Consider the following 23,137-nt stretch of genomic DNA (forward strand, 5'->3'; position numbering starts at 1 on the left):
ACAAAAAAGAACTGAGCACGTCTCAAAAAGATTTGAAAGATATGTTCAGATCGATTCGGAAAATGAGTCTGATTCGATACGCATTTCATAATAAATGGTGAGTCTTAATAGATATATATATATATATATATATATATATACATTCGCATAAATTTAATATACCCAGCATAGCAGATGGTGTAGATTGTAGTAATGGCGTAGGGGATTTAATGCAAAAGTTTGATTTACAAAATTTTCATTGTATATTTCTAAATTTGATCGGTGATCGGTATCAAAAATTTATTCCAAAATGAGTTCAAATCTGACGTTCAAATTTATGGAAAAAAAAATGTATGCCATAAATGTCGTTCGGACGGACAGAAGCTTACAGCAGCCAACAAAGCTATCTAGCTATGTTGACTTTAATCGAATATATATTCAGTTCAAGTGAAAGCGATGCGTACTTTTACGAGTTTTAAGCGTTCAATAAACTCAACATGCTTACTGAATATATGCTTGTTGAAAAAGAGGAAACACATACCGGACAAGAGAAAATTTATAAAATAATGAACGATCTATTACGATAAACTGAAATTAATTGCATTCAAAATGTTTCTAACAACGTACATAAGAGTAAACGAAAGTTTTCCCCTAATATACGAAAAACTCTTATAATTATAAGCAAACACACACACACACAAAAAAGCTTTATCCCGTAAAGCTCCCACCAAATGAGAAAGAGCGAGAGTGCGATAACATCTTCGACCAGACATATTAACAACAAAAGTAATAATAAAAAAAAAAAAATAAAAATAAAAACAAAAAAAATAAAAAATGAAATAAATAAAAAATTTGCATATACAACCAGTGTATAGTACAACGAACTTGTTTTGTGCGATCAGTGCGTAAAGTACTACACGGCGTATAAGTTGAACGGAACGGAAAATAAAGACACAGCAAAAGATATTCATTTTTATACATATTCAGAAAAAATAAATAAAAAATAAAAACTAAGAACAATTATGTGAAAATTAAGTGAATAAAAAAAAAAAAAAGAATATATATATATATATGTATATATCATATTTATACTTACTAAAAACTTAAATAAAAAAGATAATATATTTCAATAAAATTAATGAATAATTTTTTTTTTTCACGGTTGATATACAAACATTAAAAAATGTAAAATGCAAATATTTTTTTATATATATTTTTTAAGAGAAAAAAAAATAAGAATTAAAAATTGGTTTCGAATTTCTTTTACTGATGCCTGATTCTTATCGCTTCCACTATTGTTATTATTATTATTATTATTGTTATTATTATCATTGATTATTATTATTGATTATTGTTTATTTTATCGCTTAAGCTCAAAATGTCAAAATGTTTTGCGTATAATTTTAAAAAACAAACAACAATTTTTCGTTTCTGGTGCATTAGTTTCTTCTTTTTTATTATTATTATTATTATTATTATTATTATTATTGAAGATATTATTCTTCTCCTGATTCCAAGCGATGGCTGAATTGTTACTTTTTGAAATATTGCATTTTTTTCATGGAAAAATCTTGAACGATGGATATGTTTTTTCGTAAGATCTTGTAGTGTTCTCTTATAAAACGACTCCTCTTGTCCATTATGTGGCAAAGTACCATCCATCTCTTTTTTAATGTTACATGTCGGAACCATTTGATTCTTACAATTGGGTCGAACAAGAATACAAACAAAGAAAATCCAGAAAATTTTATTGTGCTTCCATAGAAAACTTTCAATTAGAGACACGCAGTTTGAGTTTGTCGAAAGTGGGTCTGATCGGTCAATTCCCACATTTCTAAAGTAAGTTATTGTCTATGTCCGCAATTAAACAAAAAAGGCTCCAATCGCGATTCGTGATCGCTTGTGATCAAAAAAAAAAAAAAATTTATCAAACTCGAAATAGATCAACACATTATTTTCATATTCACCATGCATCAGGATCGGATAGATATGAAAATCGTCTCCTATTAGCGGCAATCAGTAATAAGTCGTTTCCCGATGGTGTTTAGTTCGATAGTCGGCAAGACCGACCGTTAAATATCTTATATCACATTGTCTTTCACACAATTCTTATTTTTATTATAGAACACAAAAATGTTATCCTGTTTCTAAATAAAGTCATAGTTTTCATGTGCATATTTATGGGGAAGCGGGTCCAAAGCGTAACCTAATATGGTACAAGTTTAATGCTTACATAGGGCAGATTCCAAGAATAGGCGTAGATGGTCCGAAAATTTTGTAGAGTTAATTTTTCCACCAACACATATTAAAATTTAAACTTTTCTCCTCTACAAAGGATTCATTTTCGTAAAAATCCTCCTGAAATGGGCCAAATTTGGTACAATTTATTTTTATTAATTATGATGTAATTTTCATTGTGAAGCATTCGAATTTATACCTTTCTGTCGTCTCAACTTCAGTTTTCATATTATGAGGGGATTCCAAAATTGCCCCAGCCGATCCAAAGTTTTCACATCAATTTAGAATGCCGAAATTTTGAAAATTACATATTTTTTCTCATATAATGAGTTTTCATAGTAGAGGGGGGTGGTCGAAGAAGTGAACCGATCCGAATCATTTGCAACAGCGTTCATCCAAATTTCATCGAAATATCTCAGAAATTGCGAACCGTAACGTGAACACAAATTTACATGGACAGACGGACAGATAGGCTTAGATTAGAGAATCTGAATCAATCGGCTTGATAAAAAATTGCGTCTATCTTAAGTCCTTCTACGTATTATATACGTCCATACTAATTTAATAGACTCTATACCGCAAATGGTGTTGGGTACAAAAATGGAAAAAATTCCCCACACTCATCTAATGCTGTAGAGTACCGAAATTTCATTTTTTCACTTTTTTCCAATTGATTTTTAAGGTAACCGCTCTTATCGTAAAATATACGGTCATGGTCGATTATATAATTTTCTTAAATGTGTTTATTTATTTTTTAGTTCAAGTTATTCAAGTTACAAGAATTAACGTGGAGACGAATAGAGAGACGGTTCGGGACTTAAGTTGTAGATTCTGTTCAGATTCTGCGTTTTCTGTTTAGATTTACATGGAAAAAAGCTGGGATGGGATCATTTTCCGAATACTGTCTCATATGGATATTCTTGGAAAAACTCAGTTAATTGTTTTTAAATACAAATTTGTTATGTCAACCTTGGACCAGTTTGGTTCATTTTTGGCATCCATGCCCGTGTCAAAAAAAGTAGATCTTTATGTGAGGAAAAGTTCGAATTTTTTGTATTTTATGACGAAAATGAGTAAAAAATTGTATGAGACAATAGTGGGGGGCGCGTTTAATGGTCGATATTTTCCCATTATAACGGTTTAATTTGCGAAACATTTTCTATTAATTTAGTTAACTTTTAGATACGACTATCACGTGTATAGCATACACTTCCATTTACTGATCCTTGTTGCGAATAAAGGCCGAGATATTTTTTTGTAATCCAGACTTGCTCTGTAATTGTCAGAAATATATGAATCTTTAAATTTGCTATAAAGTGCTATAAAGTGCTATAAAGTGCAGTAACAACTGATTATAGAAATTATCATCCATTGAAAATGTCGTCAAATTTTAGCATTTTCTTAATAAATTAAGACTTTTCGTTTGTACTCGGTCCGAATGTGGACTTTATATCGATTGGAGCGTCCTTTTCGGTTATCACAATGATCGCATTTTGATTGTACAACGATTGTGAAATGGGCGTAATGACGCCGCATAAAGCATTTACTGTCCCACAATGATGTAATTGCAGATGTTGATAAGAAAAGCTACGAGGAACGTCGGTAAACGTGACAAATGACAAAGACTTGAGAATATCGAACGCCCCTACGGCATAAGAAAATCCATTAAGAACCAATCAGACGGATCTGAAGCATAGGCGTAAAGACTTATTCATATTCGAAAGGTATTTACAATTACTTTTGCATTTGTGCACATCTATTTGCAAATTTTCAAGCACACGCTGACACACGCATTCATATATATATATATGTTATATATATATTCTGGGTATTCAGTTTTCTTTCTATTTTCAATGTTTTGTTTCTCTTTATTTTTCTTTTTTTTTTTTTGTTTCTTGTTTCCTTTGTGGTCCAGACTGTAATGGTCATAAAAATTTTTAAATATCTTGTAAAGAAATTAAATGAACGTGAATGCATATACATACGTTCGTTTATTTTAATACTTGTTTATATATTATAAAATATCTTTACCAAGATATATATGAATATGTAAAGATCGGCAAAAGTGAATTTTGAAAGATGGAGACGAAAAGGAATGCTTTCACAAAAACGTTATATATATATTTTTGTAGGTATAGTTTATTATGCGCGTTTGTGTGCCATTTGTCGATCAATTATACATATATACATACATACATACATACATATACACATAGGCATATAAATATACGTACAAAATTGGTATGCATTGAATATATATATATATATATATTAGTGTATATGCATTACTGCTGCTATTACGATTGTTTTCATTCTCTCTAAGCGTGAATTGCTCTTTTGACGTGTTCCTCATATTTTCCTTGAAGCGTGTCGAATGGAAAATATACTACATCTCTTACACAACAGTTAAAGGATGTCAAACTGTGTCTTGGATATGCAATCAATTTAACAGTTATTGCTCTTACTATTTCTATTTAATAATCGTTGTTTAAAGAATTTTCAGTGAAATCTTACGCAAGAACTAAGAAAATCATATTCAGATGTGGCTAAGTGTTCCATACGTGTGTCGTATTAATACTAAATTATTTTGAGGAAAATGAAATTTCGATACCAATTTTCTACAGGTGCTATGGAACGGTACAACGTACAAGTTCTTATTGCTATTCTTTGCGAGTAATGAGCAGAAAACATAGGATTTTTCTTGGTTTTTTTTTTTTTTTTTTTTTTTTTTTTTTGCTTTCAAAAACAATGGTGTTCTCAGTTCATGTTTTACTGTTTGCGTTTCTTTCGGCCCATTTTCAATATCAACAAGCTCGGCGCAAGAGCTTCTAATATCTTGATTAAATCGATAGATGATATCTTAGTTTTTGCGCCTAGATATATGTTTACCGAAAGTAAATAAACAGACGAACAAGCACGTCCAGATCGATTCAGAAATTGATAGTTATTAAGAACAGTATAGGTGTACTTTATAGGATCCTTGTGACTTTCAAACCTTTGTGAGTTGCAAACCTTTTAACAAAATGACTGCCCGTGCAAGCATCGGTGTAGTGGATGTCAATAGTGGCTAAGTTGACTCTAAGACATTATTTTCTTATTGGTCAATAACCCTTTGATATGAATAGAATGTATACACAAATCTTCTTTTTCTTTCAACATTTATTCGGAATGCACGGGCATGTGGGTAGAGCGTAAGATCAAAACGACGCCTTAACATCGATTTTGAAACTTAGTAGGGCAAGAAAGAGTTATGCTTACTTAGCAAAGGCGAACTCCGGTTAACCGCTAATAAACAGGAACTTAGCACTTCTAAGCACGAAAATATGAAAATTTTATGGAAATGTTACAAAAATAAAAACAGCTCAACATATCCGGAAATAGATAGAGGTGGATGTAGAGAAAGTACACTGTGTGTCATGCTAAGCCAGAATTCATAAAGTTTATGGAATTTTTGATGCATAGGCTTCCAAGTGTCACAAAAGTAACGATGAAATTGGTATAAATTCATTCCTTCTTAGCCGAAACAAATTCAATCAGTCGTAACTAATTAGTTAAAAAGATGAGATGCAAAGATTTCTGACATTAATGAGATGACAGTAAAATCGTAAGATATTAAGAAAACGACAGCGTATTCATAATATATGCTTGCAAACAGCTTTTTTACTCTTCATACATTGCAACATTAGGAACACAGTTGCTCGTCTTTCGCAAACAAAAAGGAAATGAATAACGATTGCAGTGCAACCTTATGTTACGATCAAGGTTCGATAATGTATATCATAATTCGGGCGTAGAATATAGTGCACTTAGGTTTATTCAAAATTTAAATCATTGCTGCTGGGTAACCCTTACCACGCATACTGTTGGCTATCTACCTTTTACCACATTGTCATACCGGCTTCATTGGTCTGCATCACGCAAAAGTTAAAAATGTTAACTTTAATGTTTTGTTTCGTAACATCTGTGCTAACAGTTCTTTATTGCTATGACTAACATCTGAGACGGCGTCCAGAACGATATATATGATGACTTACTTTTCTCGGCCTATTCGAAGAGGAGTGATGCTGTATTGTGAAGAAAAATGGTCACGAACCGACGGTAAAGTTAAATATTCGTTACGGCCTTATTCGAAGGCATTAGAAACTATTCTCGACCAACGCAACCAAGAACAAATGACGCAATCGAGACGAAAGACATTCGAAATATGCGAAAAAACACTTCCGATTGATTATTCAATATGACGGCACCAGTAAAAGTTTGTCACGTTGTAGTTGAATGTTTTTACCAAGCCCGTAGCATTTACCAGGTAGTTGTCCTGCTGACTAATACAATGACGATTCAACTGATGAATTATTGTCGACTTGAGGATCGTTCCCTTTCTTACAATTTTTTCTATTAACCATCAAAAAGTGGATGTGATCAGAGATCAGACAGAAGATCTTTCGTTAACGAATTTACATTTTGTGAGGAAGATAGAAGGACTTTGTTTTTTAATTCTCCTAGAGGCTTTCGGTCATTGAAAAAAATTGATAAAGGGTTATTTACGCAACAAATAGCTGCTAGTGAACATAATTTTTGAAGTGCCTATATACTCATATATCCTTACCACAATCCAATAAGAGTTCTTCTTCTATTCAATTGTTAAGATGAGTACCCTCTTGTGAGCTAAAGGCACTTGAAAGGCATTCAGTTTCATTTTGCCGGATTACCTGTCAATCGTTACGGTTACGCTTGATTTATTTGGATCAATTGCTCTCTGCGTGAAGAGTTTATTCAAATGTCCTTCTTATTGACTTCGGTTGCCGGAGAAATTTTTAATATGAAATATTTTGTTTTCTTTTTTTTTTTTTTTTTTATTAATTTTCATTCAATGGTGTTTTTATAAAATTCATTTACTCTATCCCTTTCTTCTCTTTCATTATCTGTTGAGAATGAATTCTCGATGAAAAGAAAGTTTTGTTCTTTTTTTTTTGTAACCTGTTGCCATTATGTATGACGTGGGCATTGAAAATATTATTGTGTTTGTTGCTTTTCTCTTTGTGTTTTTTCAAATACGATAAAGAAAAACCAAAGAAAAATAGATTAACAGAAATGCATCTAATGACGGTTTTAATCTGACCTTTATTGTGACAGAGCATACGTGAGCATATGCATACTCGCTTGCATTTGTATTTCCTTCATTGCGATATAATTAACGGATTACATTGAGTATGCATATACACTTAATGCAATCAATCCTTGGGAAAAAGAAAATAAACATTTATTTAGCGAATTCATTTTCGATTATTGAATATTTCTTCTCTTTTCTGCCACTTAGCTGTATTGAGATTCATCAATAACATAATAACATTATTAAAGCAAAAACAAAAAAAAAAAAAAAAAGAGAAAGAGAGAGAGACAAAAAAGTTGTCTATTTATTGATTCAATATTCAAAGTGAAATGTTAAAAAAAATTCCTTGCACATTCGTACATACATACGCACTTATTAGTCGGTGACCGTGATCAATTAAAATGATTCTTTATTAATAACTTATTTAAACAACATTTTAAAACCAATCTTGGCCATTGTCGGGCTTACTTATCATACACATTTGCTTTGTTTATTACTTAGGTTAGTTAGTTAATTACTTAGCAATTGCGTGAAATGCCCTGAAGTTTTTCAAGCACAAAACATTATCCGATTGTGTAGCTCCGAGGTTATATTATATCTTTACTTATATTCTTCGAGATATTTGACGACAGTAAGTATGTAAAGCAGAATTTTTTTTTCCTATTCCCCCTAGTTCAAGACGATGCTTCCATTGATGTATCTTTGGTATAAACACTTTCAGGGAATTAAAAGCTATCATCGGCAAGACTCACACACAAAGTAGCACAATCTCCATTGCTTATATGCTTACAGATCTAATGACATTGAAATTATGTGCAAATACATCTGGGCGAAATTGAATCGTTCGTTACATTTGAAACTTTTCTTTCGATCGGCCTTAACTGCATCTATATTAATTACGGTTCATTACCAAAACGTAATTAGTTTCGAGAGAATGAGAAGATTTCGGGTTTTTTCTTTTCTTTTTTTAAAAATATTCAATGAAAAATCAGTTTTCACAAGCGACAGTATAGACGTCATAGGTTCAGTATCAGCAAAGTTACGTGACTCCAAGTTCATTTATTTTGTTATTTATTGAGAAAAGTGCGATGATAGATCTTTAACACTAAACGTACCGACATGTCAAATGACCACTTCAAAAAAACGAATGTATCTTAGTAAAGTAGATAGTAAAGAAAATATTTTTCTGATGCTATAATAAAAACTCGTTCCCCGCTTTTCGATGTATGTATATTTTACGAAAAGTCAATAAGCTACATGATGATACAATAACGTTGAATGCGAGAAATTTTAAACAAAATTTTAAAAATTGTTATTAGACCGCGTATGGTACGTTTAGTGTTAACTGATAGATCAATTTTTTTAATTGATTCATCATTATTTAATGCGCAAAGAACGAATTGGAAGTGATGAAGTGATGAAGTGAGATCACAAGCTTGTTTCTGCACAAAGCGTTTTACTTCTTCTGCGTGCTTCTTTACTTATACATACAGCCAAGTAATATACATATAGGCTTCGTTCCCCGAATGATTTTATGAATATAAAGAAGAAGAAAAAAAAAAAATTCTTGAACCGATTAGATTTTGATTCTATTGGTTCCTTCGATCATTGCAGCTCTACAGCCGTCATTGGTCAGTTGTTTAACAAGTAATATTATCTTCCACGAGACCAACTTCTTCAGACTGAGAAGTTGTAATAAGATTATCCTCTATTCCGCCTCAAGTTTCTATAATGTGTACAAATTTGTGCTTAGCAATTTTAGAAAGTGTAATAACTGCGCTAAACCCATTTCCTTTATTCTATATGCTGAAGCTTACTGCTTTAATTTAGCTTTAACATATCTAACGATTAAAGCGAAATGTTTTGCGTATGCAATTTGATGAGCGCCTCACGATTTATATAGAAAGTAAGATTTAATTTATCGACGGCATTGTGGAATTTGTACTTTTTAGTGTGTAGTGTTTAGGCTTAGTAGACATTTCCGCTTTATTCCAAATTTTAAAATTTTCAATTTCCTTTCACGGCATTGATTGATTGATGCATGTTTTAACTTCTCAGTCGATACCATAGAATACAAGTGAATGCATTTTTTTTTCTATCTATATATATATATATGTATAGGAAATAATATTTTTTTATTTATTTATTAATTTTGGTTGGTGTTTTTTTTTTTTTTTTTTTTTTTTTTTAAATATTTTTTTTTTTAAAAAAATTGTTGGCAATATTTCTTGTTTAGTCATAAGTGCTGATAAATTAAGAACAAATGCTTTTCGCTACAAATAATTAACAAACTGCAGACGGTTGTTGATAAAAGTGCTTCCAAAACGTTGATTACTAAACATTAAATATTTAAAACTAATGACAGCTATTGAAAAGCATTTGAAAATAATTTCATAAACAAAAATAAAGTAATGCTTGAAAAGTTTCTGCAAAATTTTTTAAAAACTTTCAATACCAATTTGCGTAAAGTAATGAAATTGTCAGTCGAATCAGGCCAATAAAGGTCTTCTTTATTTTTTTCTTTTTTTTTTTTTTCCTTTTAATAAAGTTCCTGGAAGAATTGATTGATATTCGATTCAGATAGAACTCCTTAATACCTCCGCAAAGGCAATTTTTTTCTCATAAATTAAACTTATGCGCAAGTAGAAAGCGAAAATCAAGCAGATCGCGAGCAGTAAATGTCGCAGAACAGTTACTTGAGCAAGGCTAAGATCAAATACAATATCTGAGGTTTTTAAATTTCTTTCTATATCTATATCTACAAGGGCAGTCATCTTAAATATCCGGATGTACTTTGAGACAACTGATTGATAAATGTGAATACTCTGTAGATGTGAAGCCCTACACGCAAGCGATTCAAGACACGACTCGATCGTTATATCAGTAATAATCATTGGTCGGTCGAAGTGAAGGGTTTTTTTTCTCCTTGAAACTTCGCTAAGCGCACTCAAATTGACATTCTCTGCGTGTAAAGGCGCATAAGAGTTTTTTTCTTCGAAAGCCAAAAAATTTACATGCATCGAAAATTATTCCTCGAACCAAGTGAGAACGTTAGGGTCACATTCGATTGTATAACATATGCTAATTACGCTTGTTATACACATGTAATTACACGCAAAGAATGTAATGAATTTGGCAAAAGTTAGTATCTCATCGAAGACTGCGGAAAGTATTATCGCACACTCCACCTTTCAACCTCAATGCTTAATGCACAATAATTAAACTGCGTATGCGTTATGGATGCCGATGAGAATGCAAATGATTATCCGACATAAATTACATACATTAACTAAGAGTGCATCGTATGTATCGCACACACATATATAAGGTGGAAAAAAAAAACGTCCAAATTGTAATGAATAAATACCTTAAAGTCTAATGACAAAATCATTATACCTCCTATGGTCTGTAGTAGGATTTGAAGAAAAACTATTCTTAGGACAATAATCGTAAACATTTCTTTCTAATCACGGATTGTCTTAGCAAACCATGAACATTTATACTTAAAACATAAAACACAAATACAAAATTGATCTAAATAAGTATTTTTTAATTAAAAAGTAAAATTTAATCGGACCACTTAATATACTGAATTTTTTAACTACACGTATAAAATATTGTAATATTCTCATGAAGTGATCGTTTTTATGACAAGAGGTTAAATTTAGATTTTAATATTATTTTGAATGTGATTTAATTAAAAAAAGAAAATTGTTTGCTAATAATTACTTATGCAATTTCATCGACAAACATGTAACGCAATATTTTCATTGTATCGCACATTACAAATCAGCTCACAGACAATCAATTCTTTGCCACAAATGCAATTTCTCTTAATTATCCGGCATTTTTTGGTCGTCTGTGTTAATGTAATACTCATAATAGCAAAAAAATTTATTCACATTTTTAATAGTTTTTATACTACCATAAAATTTGGATCTTCTTCTTCTAAAACATGAAATTTTCTATTTCATTTAAATTTAAATGATTGCCATAATATGCGGAAAAAATCTGTCTCGTATTCGTGATCACAATAAGAATCCATTGGGTCGGACTAAATCATGTTTCTTTAAATTTGATTTTAAGTTAAAGTAAGCGTTTTCTTTTTAAATCTTTTTGGAAATTGACAAATTTCAGTTCGAATCGAAGGATTTTTTGCAATTTTTCAAGTCCCAATTCTATCGTAAAGCGAAGATGATTGTACCTATCTTACCTGGCTTTGTTGAGACAGGGGATAAGTTCTTGCGTCTTGTAAAAATTTTGCGCTCTATTTGAAATAATCGGGAAAAATGTCATCACTGAAAGTATTGTCCATCACTAACTATCCATCTTTATGGCAGGATTTAGATTTCACTTGGATGACAGACAATGTTCTATCGATGGGAACGGGCGGTAAATACGGCGAGAAGAATCTCACATAGCAGGCCGAATCATTGAGAACACGCATTGGCACATTATATCCATTTGTCTCTACCGGCTTAAGAAGAACGACTAAGAGGTCAACATCCCCACTGTCAATTCACAGTATAGTTAATGACGATTGTTGTGTGATCATAGCCAGAGTGAGTCAATACAGACGTAACACTTACCGATCGGGCATACACTTCTCTCTCGCTGCGGCCCCTATCTATATCTGTCTCTCTTACATATATATGTGAACATCTCCTAAACGATTTCACGATTTCAGGGGTTCACAATTTTCCTTTTTATTTTTTGTCTAAAAACTCACCATAATTTACACAGTTCTTGTCCGATTAACGCAATAACACAGCGATGTAGCGTGTTATGGCTTTTTGTCAAAACACAATGACCAAAATATCGAAGTCTTTGAATACGTCCAAGAGATAGTGAATAGCCGTGACGATATAACACTTCGCAGTTATTTTCTCGGCATGGATGTTGGCTGTAAAATATGTCTGAGAAATGGCGTAGTGCATAAGAATGAATCATAGTCGAAATTTGAAATTTCGAGATATAATTGACCGCAATTTATTTTTAGTAAGAAGCTCGAATTTCTACTGCACAAGTTGATTAATAAATTTCTGATCTGCCAACATTTCGCAAGCCTACCAACTATTTAAATTCTAAAGCTATCTTAACAGGGTTACCAGCACCACACATATTTATGCGGGAATATATATACACTGGAACATTGAGACTTTCATATGCGTCGTGTATATTCGGTGTTCGCTTATTCGTCTATTGGCAGAAAAATCAGCATAATGTTACTGTGAAAATGTCGCTGGCACATACAGCAAAAGCATCTATTAAAATGAGTGCTGAAGTGCAAGCAAGTTCCTGAACTTTAAAACATTTTCTAATTAAATCCTTTGAAAAGTGGAAGTATCGCAGATATCTAAGGCAAATGTTACGTTGTAGCATTAAAGTACTTAAACAAAAATCGAATATCCATAGAATGTCGCCTGTCACTTTTTTCATGGACTAGCGACGTGAGAGGTATTTTTGCTTAACAGTCCGCTGGAAGATTACGAACACTTTTTTCCATTAAATAAAAGAAAAAATTTAAGGAATTATTTTTATATATATGTTCGTAATAAATTGCACGGATATTGTTGTAAGTAAACCATTTTATTCATACAGCCTTAGTGCAGTTAAAGAAGATACAAAATCTATATCTAAATATATATATATATATATATTATTTTTTTAATTTTTTACAGTTTATCAAGTTTTATGGTTCAGCACGTTGTGCTACATTAATAGCCAAACTTATTCGTAATGTAACAAATTATGTAGTATTCCAAAAATTTTCACTTAAATGCTATAAGGCGTAATTAAATCAAGCGCAACTGTATATGTAAATATATATATATATATATATACATATACAATATGATATAGATGATTTATTCGCTTTAAACTATTTACAAAAATAATATTTTCGTTCAGTTAGGTACATACGGCAGACTAATTACTCACACTCATGCGCTTCTCTGATGGTAGTTTAAGTAAAAATTATACATTTTTGAAACGAAATTATAAATATCCATATATATACCGTGCAATTCATTTTAGTCTATGACAGTTCAGTAGACTCAACTCAAACGGCAAACAAAAAAATCAAAAAAAAAACGACTTGGTCATCATCATCACCATCATCATCATAAGCTTCAATTGTAAACAAGTGAAGAAGAAAAAAAGAAAAACAAAACAAAACACAATATTAAGAAATTATTCGAAATATTTTCAAATTTTCAATGCAATTGTATTGATGTGCATGGATGTGCTCTTATATATATATTTTTGTTGTTTATTATAAAAAAAAAAAAAATGTATTCCGGTAATTAAGTACATGCGTTTGTTTGCAACAATCTGTCACATACATAATATCTTTGAAGTACTCTATTATCTAACTATTTCAAGAACGATTTTTCTTCTTCAACTACATTCATATATGTAATACAAGTCCAGGCATTTTCATTACATTTGTATTTTTGTGTTGGGAGAGTTTTTCGAATGAACAAGAAGTTATTAGTATCAAATTTTTGTTCGTTTTATTAGTAATGATAACTATAATAAAAAAAAAAAAAAAAAACAAAAAACAAAAACAAGTAAGAAAATTAAATTCGGTCGGGACCGAATTTTTTATACCCACCACCGTTTACCCCCAAAAAAAGACAAAGGAAGTAAAGGACAACAACATTTTCATGCTCTATAACATGGAGTGGGCGCAGTTGATTTCTTCTATTTTTAAAATAAAGCTTTATTTTTTCATGTAGCGATGTGGGCGTTCTAGGCGTGGCCCTTGGAAAGTTTAGGTCAATTCCAAATTCTTTCGCAAAATTTTAGGTGATATCTTCACGTTCGCTAACGAAAGAATATTTTACCAGAAATAGTACAAAGTTATGCAAGCAGACAGATGGACAGACGAACAGGCGGACACGTTTAGATGCGTTCAAGGGTTGTATTTGGCCAAGAATTTGTGCATTTTATGGGGTTTTTGAGACTTTCTGCGCGTTATAAAGATATTAGTAGAAGAAATAATTTAATTTAATACACTATAATATTAAGTAGGCGTGGTCAATTTTTTCAATTGTTTTACACAAATGCTAAACAATCGTCCATAGAATATGAGTTTAAATTTTTTTATATTTATCTGCGATAGGTCATGAATAATGTTTTATTTCGTTGAAAAACAAAGGTGCGCCCAGTTTACATGGTGCTGTGGGCGTTTCCTTCCACCTATTTGGCCCATTTTCAATACCAACTAACGTGCAAGAACTTTTCATGTTTTTGCCAAATTTGACTTTGATAGCTTCATTTTTGCGCCCAGGAGAATGTTTACAACAGATCTCACCCAGACGGACACACGGGCAGACGGACATGCTTACATCTGTGGTTGATTCTGCAGTGCCTGACGAATGAGAGAAATCGGTAACGCAGATATTTGCACTATAGAGTAATGAACTTTCACTTCTCTTTACACAATGTTTTAAGGATAAAGTTGTTGTGGGTACAAATGATCCGGCCACAGACGATTATAATTTTCTTACGTGTTTTTATTCACACCAATCTATTTAAATATACTGGAATTGCTTTATTAGAAATAATAATGGCACAAAGAGAATGTACGAAATTGTAGAGCAAAAAAAAAAAAAAAAAAAAAAAAACGTTATTGGCTACGCATCGAGATGAGCAGATATCGTGCTAATATGCATACAAATGCATATACATTTGAATGAATTGCATATATAGTGTATATGTATGTATATGCAAGATATCCGCATTGTTTTTTCTATATGACGAACAAAACCACAAATGCCCAAACCCATTCGGCTTTTAAACTTTCCTTTAAGGACTTTTGTATTTTACACCAACCAAAGCAACAAAACCGCGCACACAGAGAACTTTTGTTCATACTAGCAACCGGGACAAAGTGAAAGTTTCTGCCTACGTCGACTAGGTTTTTGTTTGTAAGATTATTTACATAGATATGTTTAACGGTAATAATAATAAAAATATATATATATATATATATATATATATATATATTATAAAAGTTTTGATACTTTTCATCCTTCATATAGAATGAGAATGAAATAAAGAAAAAGGCAGGGTTATGTGTGTTTTTTTTCTTTTTTTGTTTTAGATTTTGAACAAAAAGAACATAAAAGTAATATAAGAAAACTTTTTTGTACGCGCAACGTAGGTGTGAAAAACTTTTGATTTATGATTTCATCTTCTTTTTAAATATTAAAGCGAAAGTCGAGAAATATGTTGCAGCACGAGTAAAGTAAGCTCAATAAAGACAAGAGTCGAAGTATTTTACTAAATGCGTAGATATTTTTCCGATTTCTTTTCTTTTTTATTCATAAAAAATTTGCAAAAAAATATTTATTCAAAGTATTGTGCATCACCGGCCAGCACTTGTCGCATCTCTTAGGCAAAATATGAACTCCGTACGAAAGAGATATTTTTTACGCTTTTTTGACGCTTTGTTTAGCTTTTGCCACATAGAAGAAAGGTCTTGTTCGAGAACATAATAAGTCATCGATTGTACATAGCATGCAAATGAACATTACATGTTGCAAATAGATGCCTAAGATGCCTTCACTCGATGCATCTTATCGTGCTTATCATATAACTCATAGAGCCCAACACTTTCTACATAACGCAATTGTGAAGAAGAAGAACCATGTTCGCATATTTCGCTTTTTTTTTTAAAAATTTTTTTTTTTTTTTTTTTTTTTTTTTTGACCTTCTGGCTTGTTCTTCGAGTTGAAAGCCGAAATAATATTAAGAGTAAATGAAAGGTCCATTTTTTAAAGGACCTATGCAAAAAATTCCATACTTTATAAGCTGTAACATACAAGGACAACATAATACTTAAAGGTTTTTTTTTTTGTAATTTCTGGGCAGATTTATAGGTCGATTTGGCTTATTTACTTTAATTTCATTTGCGGAAAGTGAGAGCAAAATGTTTTAAGTCAAAATTGTAAAATTTTTCATGTGCCTTAACTATAATCTAAACAGAGATTGCTTTTAATCTTCTACTCCCCTATTGCATAGATTGACAAAAAATATTTTTATTTTATGGAGCCATCTTCCATTGTCAAGTAATATGATATGTGTGATACCTATTTGCATAATAAATCTTCATATACGATATGATATGCGATATTCATTATGATATTGATTTAGATAAGATTTTTTTAAAGCTTACCAGCAAAAAATTGCTATTTATTTTGAGACGCGACTGCTTAACCACTTACTTTGTATTATTTGACGACTTACACATGTGTATTCTTTGTATGTGTGCGGTGGAGGCAAAGGGAGAAAAAGTATTATTGATAGTGATCGTTGTACGTTGGAATGATAGATATATCAAAATTCATATCCATACGATACCTTACACTGGTTATAATAGCCGGCTATCATATAACCGATTTGATTTGAAACGCTATCTGTACACAACGTAAACGGCATCACCTTTCCGATTTATGTGTAAATTAAATATTGAATATTTATCGCAAATATTCCCCTCATATACAATTATATGATGCCGCTTGGATAATTTACGGGATTTTTTAAGCTTGCAATGCAAGTTTTAACACATCGGACTTTAATAATAAGTTCAATTCTCGAAATATTATTTCGAAGGTATAATTTATGGAAAAGAGGAAAACATATTGGTATAGCGATCGTGATTCACTGAGTTCATATGATTTCGTGTAAATTCATTCACTGCATTCTACTATTTCTCTCTATATATATATATATATATAGTCATTATTTTTTGAATATCTCTTTCGTCTCTAAACAAAAACTAATGCGATGAATATTATGGTAGAAATGTCTTATAGTCATTATGGATCCATGCATAGAACAAATTTAAAGAGCATTTCCGTGTCGTGTGTGGAGCAGAAATAGATTTGCTTATATGAATTCAGAATATCGATGCACCGTTTACTAACATCCACAGAATGAAGTTATTTATACCCGGTCGAATGCAATCCCGTTGAAATCTGGTATCTTTTTGTACCCTACATCACTTGTGGTACAGGGTATATTAAGTTAGTGGGGATGTATTTAAGACGCAAAAGAGCTGAAGATAGCCCCACCTTTTATTATGCCGATCGAATCAAAATCGTAATCTGAATTGATCTAAGCCTGTGTGTCCGTCTGTCCATGTAAATTTGTGCTAAAACTACAGGTCACATTTCTTGAGATATTTTGCTGAAATTTAGATGAACGCTATTGAAAATGCTTCGTATCGGTCCACAGTTTCGATCACTCCCCATATAACACCCCATTCTGTAAAGTCGTTATAGGGGAAAAAATTGTAATTTTCAAAATTTCTCGGCAAAAGTGGCTAAGCAGTAGTAGTTCGGCATTCTAAATTGGTGTAAGGACTTTGAACCAGCTGGGGCAATTTTTTGGATTCAATATAATAAGGATTTCACGAAAATTGATCCTTTGTAGAGCAGAAAAGTCTAAGATTTAATATGTGGTAATGGAAATTAACCCATAGTAGTAATTTTCTGCCAACAACCAGCACCGACACACGCAAAGACACAAAAGCGGAGACAGATGTCTAAATCAACTCAGGATTTCATGCTGATCAAGAATATAAATATATTTGATAGTGTCTCTGAAGCTTCCTTCTAGGTGTTACACACATTATGGAAAGAAACAAAGCTAGTGTACCCTCATCTTACAGTGATGGGTATAATAAGAATTGTCTAAGACAATGTGGTGTAGGGTATTTAATGGTCGGTCTTGCACGCCTATAGAGTTCTTTCTTGTTTTTTTCTTATATTAATTTTTTTTAAACGTAATACAAAGTACGTCCTTCCATCTTTCTATCCTTTTTTTTTCAAACTCGTGCCAATTTTCAACTGCTATGGCATTTTGACATTTTTAGTTTTTCGCGTATTAAAGCGAAAAAGTCTTTAATAGTTTTTCGTTTTGTTTACGCATTTTTGCTTTGATTTTGGAAAATGATGTTACCGGGTCCTTAAAGAAAAACTTTTACTATATGCGTTTTGGAAACAAACATAAAAATCAAATTTAATCTAAACATAAATTTCAAATAGAGGCAAAGTCGATAAAAAGAAACAGTTTTCAAAACATTAAAATAAATAAACATTTATGCAAATAGATGCTGAGCAAGTAATGTTATCACCGAAATTTATTGACAGACCAGATGTGAATAAAAGTCAAAAAAAAAAAAGAAAAAGAAAATGAATAATAATAAATAAAAAAATAAAAACCAAAAGAAACTATTTATGAAAGAAATGATTGGTTATCGTGGGAGATCGCAAGAAGAAGTCTTGTCTTGTATGCGAACGTAAATGTTCTACAAAATTATAATTAAAAAAAAAAAAAATAAAATATAAAATAGTGCATTTTCTGAAATACACACATACACACATGCACACAAACGTATATATGCGTAAATATATGGTGAAAGCGAATTTCGATTGAATGTGAATAACCCGCAGCAAGGGCCGTTCTACATCACCGATCGTTATCCGTTAACAATAACTATTAAAGAATTTAGTTTCTATACCGCGCAATATATGAATAAGCCAAACATCTAAGGCACATCAATTTTTTATTGTTATAACCTTAAAATAAAAAAAATAAGAAAGAAAAAAAAAACAGAAAAAATATATGTACACAATCATATATATATATACAACTAATGTCGTCAGTATCGTTATTTTTGGAAAACATTTTCACTTGTGGAAAGTAGTTTTACTGGAAAAGAAAACGTTTCCAAATACATAAACAAAGAAAAGAACAGAAAAAAAAAGCAAAAGCAAAAGAAAAAAGCTTTCGTGACTTAAGCGTTCGAAATCATTTGTCATGATGAAGCACGACGTTAACCCTAAGGTCTCAAAACCCATACCGATTACTAATACGAGCAAAGAGAATTTAAAGAAAAGCTTATGGAAATCAAAAAGCTCCTCGGATTCTTCCTCCGGTCCGAAGAGTCCAATAGTTAAGGCATTTGATTTTCTAACATGGTCACGTGGCCGCAAATCACTGAAATCGGAAACGAAATCCAATACACCGACGGATGACAAAAGCGATGCTTTAGTTAATTTAAATTACCAGCGTAACATATTTCGCAATAGTGGTGGCATTATACGTGACCTTTTAACCGAAAAGCTGAATAAAGATGAGAAATCGCCAAAAAAATCGAATACGCGTAGAGCGCGTCAGGTTGTTTCACGTAATAAAAGTTTAGATATCAACGAACTTATAAATTGCGTTGAACAGGAATTGGCCGATAAAACGAATCAACGTTTTCTCGATGACACCTTTATTGAGAATATTATGCGCGCGAAAGAGGTCTATCAGCGCAAATGGGAACAGGAACAACAGTCCACGGCAACTGCCGATGTCGAAGAAGAAGAAGAAGATGGTTTAGCTTTTTCCGATGAAGAAGACGCCTATTTCTATCAACAGCAAGAGGAATTGGCAAAGTTGTATAGCCATACGGAGCTTGCGAAATGTGAGGGAGGAAAGGAGAAAAGTGCTGCTGCCGCTGCCGCTGCTGCTGCTGCTGCTATTGGAATCATGGAAAACAATATTGGCACAAGCACGGGCAGTGCTAATGGGGGTAGCGGTAATGCCTCTCCTAAGCACATACTATTCAACGATGAAAACATCGTCTATTTAATTAAAAAAGAAATGCCCGTAAGCAAATCATTAGAAGGCAAAGCCAAAGCTTTGAAAAACTGTGATAAAGAACGCAAACAACATGAGAACATTTTAAAGGCTCGTCTGAAGTTTAAAAAACTTTTACCGGATAATACCAGCAATGAAAAAGCCAATGACATTAAAACTACAATACTGAACAATTGTCGTGTCACTACCAGTTTGAATACAACCACAAACTCAAACTCGACTAATACCAATTCTTCTTCTTCTTCTTCGACTATACAGAGACGTAGTATTTTGCAGAGGCAAAACACTAATCCCGAACAATATAGCTATAATTTGTACGCGAACAATATAAGTCCAGAGTTCGCACGAAGACGTTCCCCATCATCTCAACGTTATCAAGCGCAGGCCAATGTTTCAACGCGGTACTCCTCACCAAATCGTCAGCGACGTAAATCGCTAACCGAGGGTTTGGGTTCCTATGAACGTCCCAACTCTACCGTTTTATATGATAATAACGGCAACTCTAGTACCAGCAGTATGGGCAGCGGCAGTGCTAGCGGTGGCGGAGGTGGTGGTGGTGGTGGTGGTAGTGTTGGTGGCGGTGGCGCTGCTGGTATATTAAGCGAACATCCAAAGTCCGAAAAACCACGTAAAAAATTATCATTTCGTGAACCGATAGTTGCTGAAAAGCGACGCTGTCGTCGCCCAAGTTCTGAAACAATGATTTCATCTCCGTCAAATCATAATTTAAATAATTCAAGTAACAAAAACTATAACAATAACTCAAATCAAAGTTGTGAAAATTTATACAATAACAACAAACAGCGGCATGCAACTACATCTGATTATACGACCCTGACCGCCCAAGAAGACATAATGCAGGTGAGAAACTGAATACAAATTTTTACTAGAAAGAAAACTTAAAGCTCGTAGCCAGCCGAAATAGTTAAGAAGAGAAATTTATACGATAGACAATCTATGGTCAAGACTTGTATGAAGTTTTCTGCGGACGCGAGGCGATTTTAGATCGCCTAGGCTTTTATCAATCATTTACTGAACCGATTTTTAGTCCGGCTGTGCATATATTATTATATTCAATTTGCTATTTTGAGAAAGTCTTGTGGTCAAGAACAAAACCTTGATTGATTGATTAATGGATTGGATCGAATTATTTTTACGATCACTTCCCTTTATAACAACGCCTTCTTGAATCACAATAATTAGGCATTCGGAACTATTATGAAATATTTGAACCGGATAGGTCAATAATTTGAATACCTTCCGAATATAATCGTTTCTACGAAAATTTAAACCCTTAAAAGTGTCTTATTTTAAATATTTTATAAAGAGAATTATTTCTTTACAAGAAAAAAAAAAAATTATATATATATATATATATATAGGAACAAGACATCATTTTTGTGGACTCATTATGAAAATAAGTGCAAAATTTTTTTCGAAAAAACAGAGATTCAGGGCATTCAATGATATCGGCTATGCCCGGCAATAGTCTTTTACGTGCCTTTAAAGAATAATGTCTGCTTAAGGGTGGTCCCACCGCGGTCGTGCAATCACGATCAACTATCCTTATCCTTAATATTCCTCTTTGACGAGAGACAAAGTATTTTTATTTATGTATTTGCCACATTGGCTTGTCAAAAGGTGCCGTTCGATAAACTTTCTTCTTCTTCGGTGATTGTGAAGACTCGAGAAACTTTTGATTATGAGTGGAAAGCTCAGGTTTTACGCTTGCAGTTGTACGGAATAGTCTCAATTGCCAAAGTTTGTGATTGGAAAATGTAAATGTAAAGTGCCAGCCTTTTAATGATGAAACAAACACTAAAAGTCTACCTCTTCTTGTTTATAAGATCAAGTCTAAGACTTCACGCTTGCAATCTTGCAACACAGACACAGTCTTTATTTATGGAAGGAATAATTAATTTCAGAAAAAAGGCAGTGGCTTGCTTCGCACTTGCATTTATTAATTGCCGAAAAGGATAAGACAGAAAGCGTTCTTCCTTTCTTGAACGACCGATATAGTTCTCTTTATTGGTTCTTACTCATAGTACGCGCAGGAAATGAAAGCGTTTCGATGGGCTCGTATTGTTAAATATAATCGCTCAATCGAAATCGCAGAACACACGCAGAACCGACAGTGTTCATTTTTTCCGTATGGGATATGCTCCCACGTGTGTATCCATGAAATAAAATTGAATTGAATTTATGTCAAATGCAACTCTTTATCAACCCTATACAAACGTATTGAAATTGATATAGAATTGAAAATCTTTGAAATATTTCAAAATTATTTTTTCTTTTCTATTTTCTTTTACAGTCTCAGGCAATGCGTATTGTACGCACCGTAGGTCAGGCTTTTGAAGTATGTCACAAATTTAATATCCATAAAAATCCCCTTGATCACAATGAAGACCGTTCCGATGTTTCGTCGTCAGAACTTTTGGATGTAGAAACACGTTCTGATCACCAGATCAGCGATGATGATGGACATAATAAGAAGGGTAAGTTGAAAAAAAGAAAAAGAAAATAAATTAAAAAAGCGACTGATGATGGCAATAGAAATATATTGAGTTTATTTAAAATGTCGGTCAATGCCACCCAAGATTTATAGTCACCTGAAAAGTCATGGCTGTTGAAAGATCATTGCCAAGTTAGTAGAATGCCATGTGCAGTTTTAAATTAAAACGCAAGGTTATATTCGCTCAAATACATATCAGTCATGTTCATGTTACATCAATAAATGCCCAGATTAACTTAGATCTAATATGTAATGCGGATAATATTCATACATACATATATATAAAGTGCAGAAATCAAGTTTGATAAATCTGCCCAAGAAAATAAATAAATAACTTGAACTAAATATGCATTATATCATTTTATGTGATAACACACGGCCACGGAATATTGAGATGGGTACGGAGCCTTCGCTCCGATTCAAAGGAAATAAATATTTTATTGTAAAGTCCCTTAAATTCTCTTATAGGTTATATATGTGTGTGATGCTTTTATAAAACATAAAGTAAAACCAAATTTGCTTGAAAGCATAATTCCACCGACTTATTGTTGACAATTAACTTATAACTTATGACTTAGCGGAAAATTTTTTTCCCTCCATATCTTTGACATACTTTTCAAAAAAATTTGTTTGTG

At 32.3% G+C, this 23,137-nt stretch overlaps 1 protein-coding gene across 5 annotated transcripts in view; it reads left to right on the plus strand.

Moving 5' to 3' along the window:
* The window catches only part of LOC119631960 (capon-like protein), a 224,619-nt gene that overhangs the window by 179,540 nt on the left and 21,942 nt on the right, over positions 1 to 23,137 (plus strand). For 3 of the 5 annotated variants that reach the window (XM_038024602.1, XM_038024605.1, XM_038024604.1), the window contains exon 6: positions 22,302 to 22,485. In XM_038024602.1, coding sequence (XP_037880530.1) covers positions 22,302 to 22,485 — 184 coding nt within the window. Of the gene's footprint in view, positions 1 to 18,960; positions 20,849 to 22,301; positions 22,486 to 23,137 lie in introns of those variants that run through there. The other 2 variants (XM_038024601.1, XM_038024600.1) reach the window with 1 other exon arrangement.

The sequence above is a fragment of the Glossina fuscipes genome, unplaced genomic scaffold (genome assembly GCF_014805625.2).
Source record: "Glossina fuscipes isolate IAEA_lab_2018 unplaced genomic scaffold, Yale_Gfus_2 1, whole genome shotgun sequence".
NCBI classification, from domain to species: Eukaryota; Metazoa; Arthropoda; class Insecta; order Diptera; family Glossinidae; genus Glossina; species Glossina fuscipes.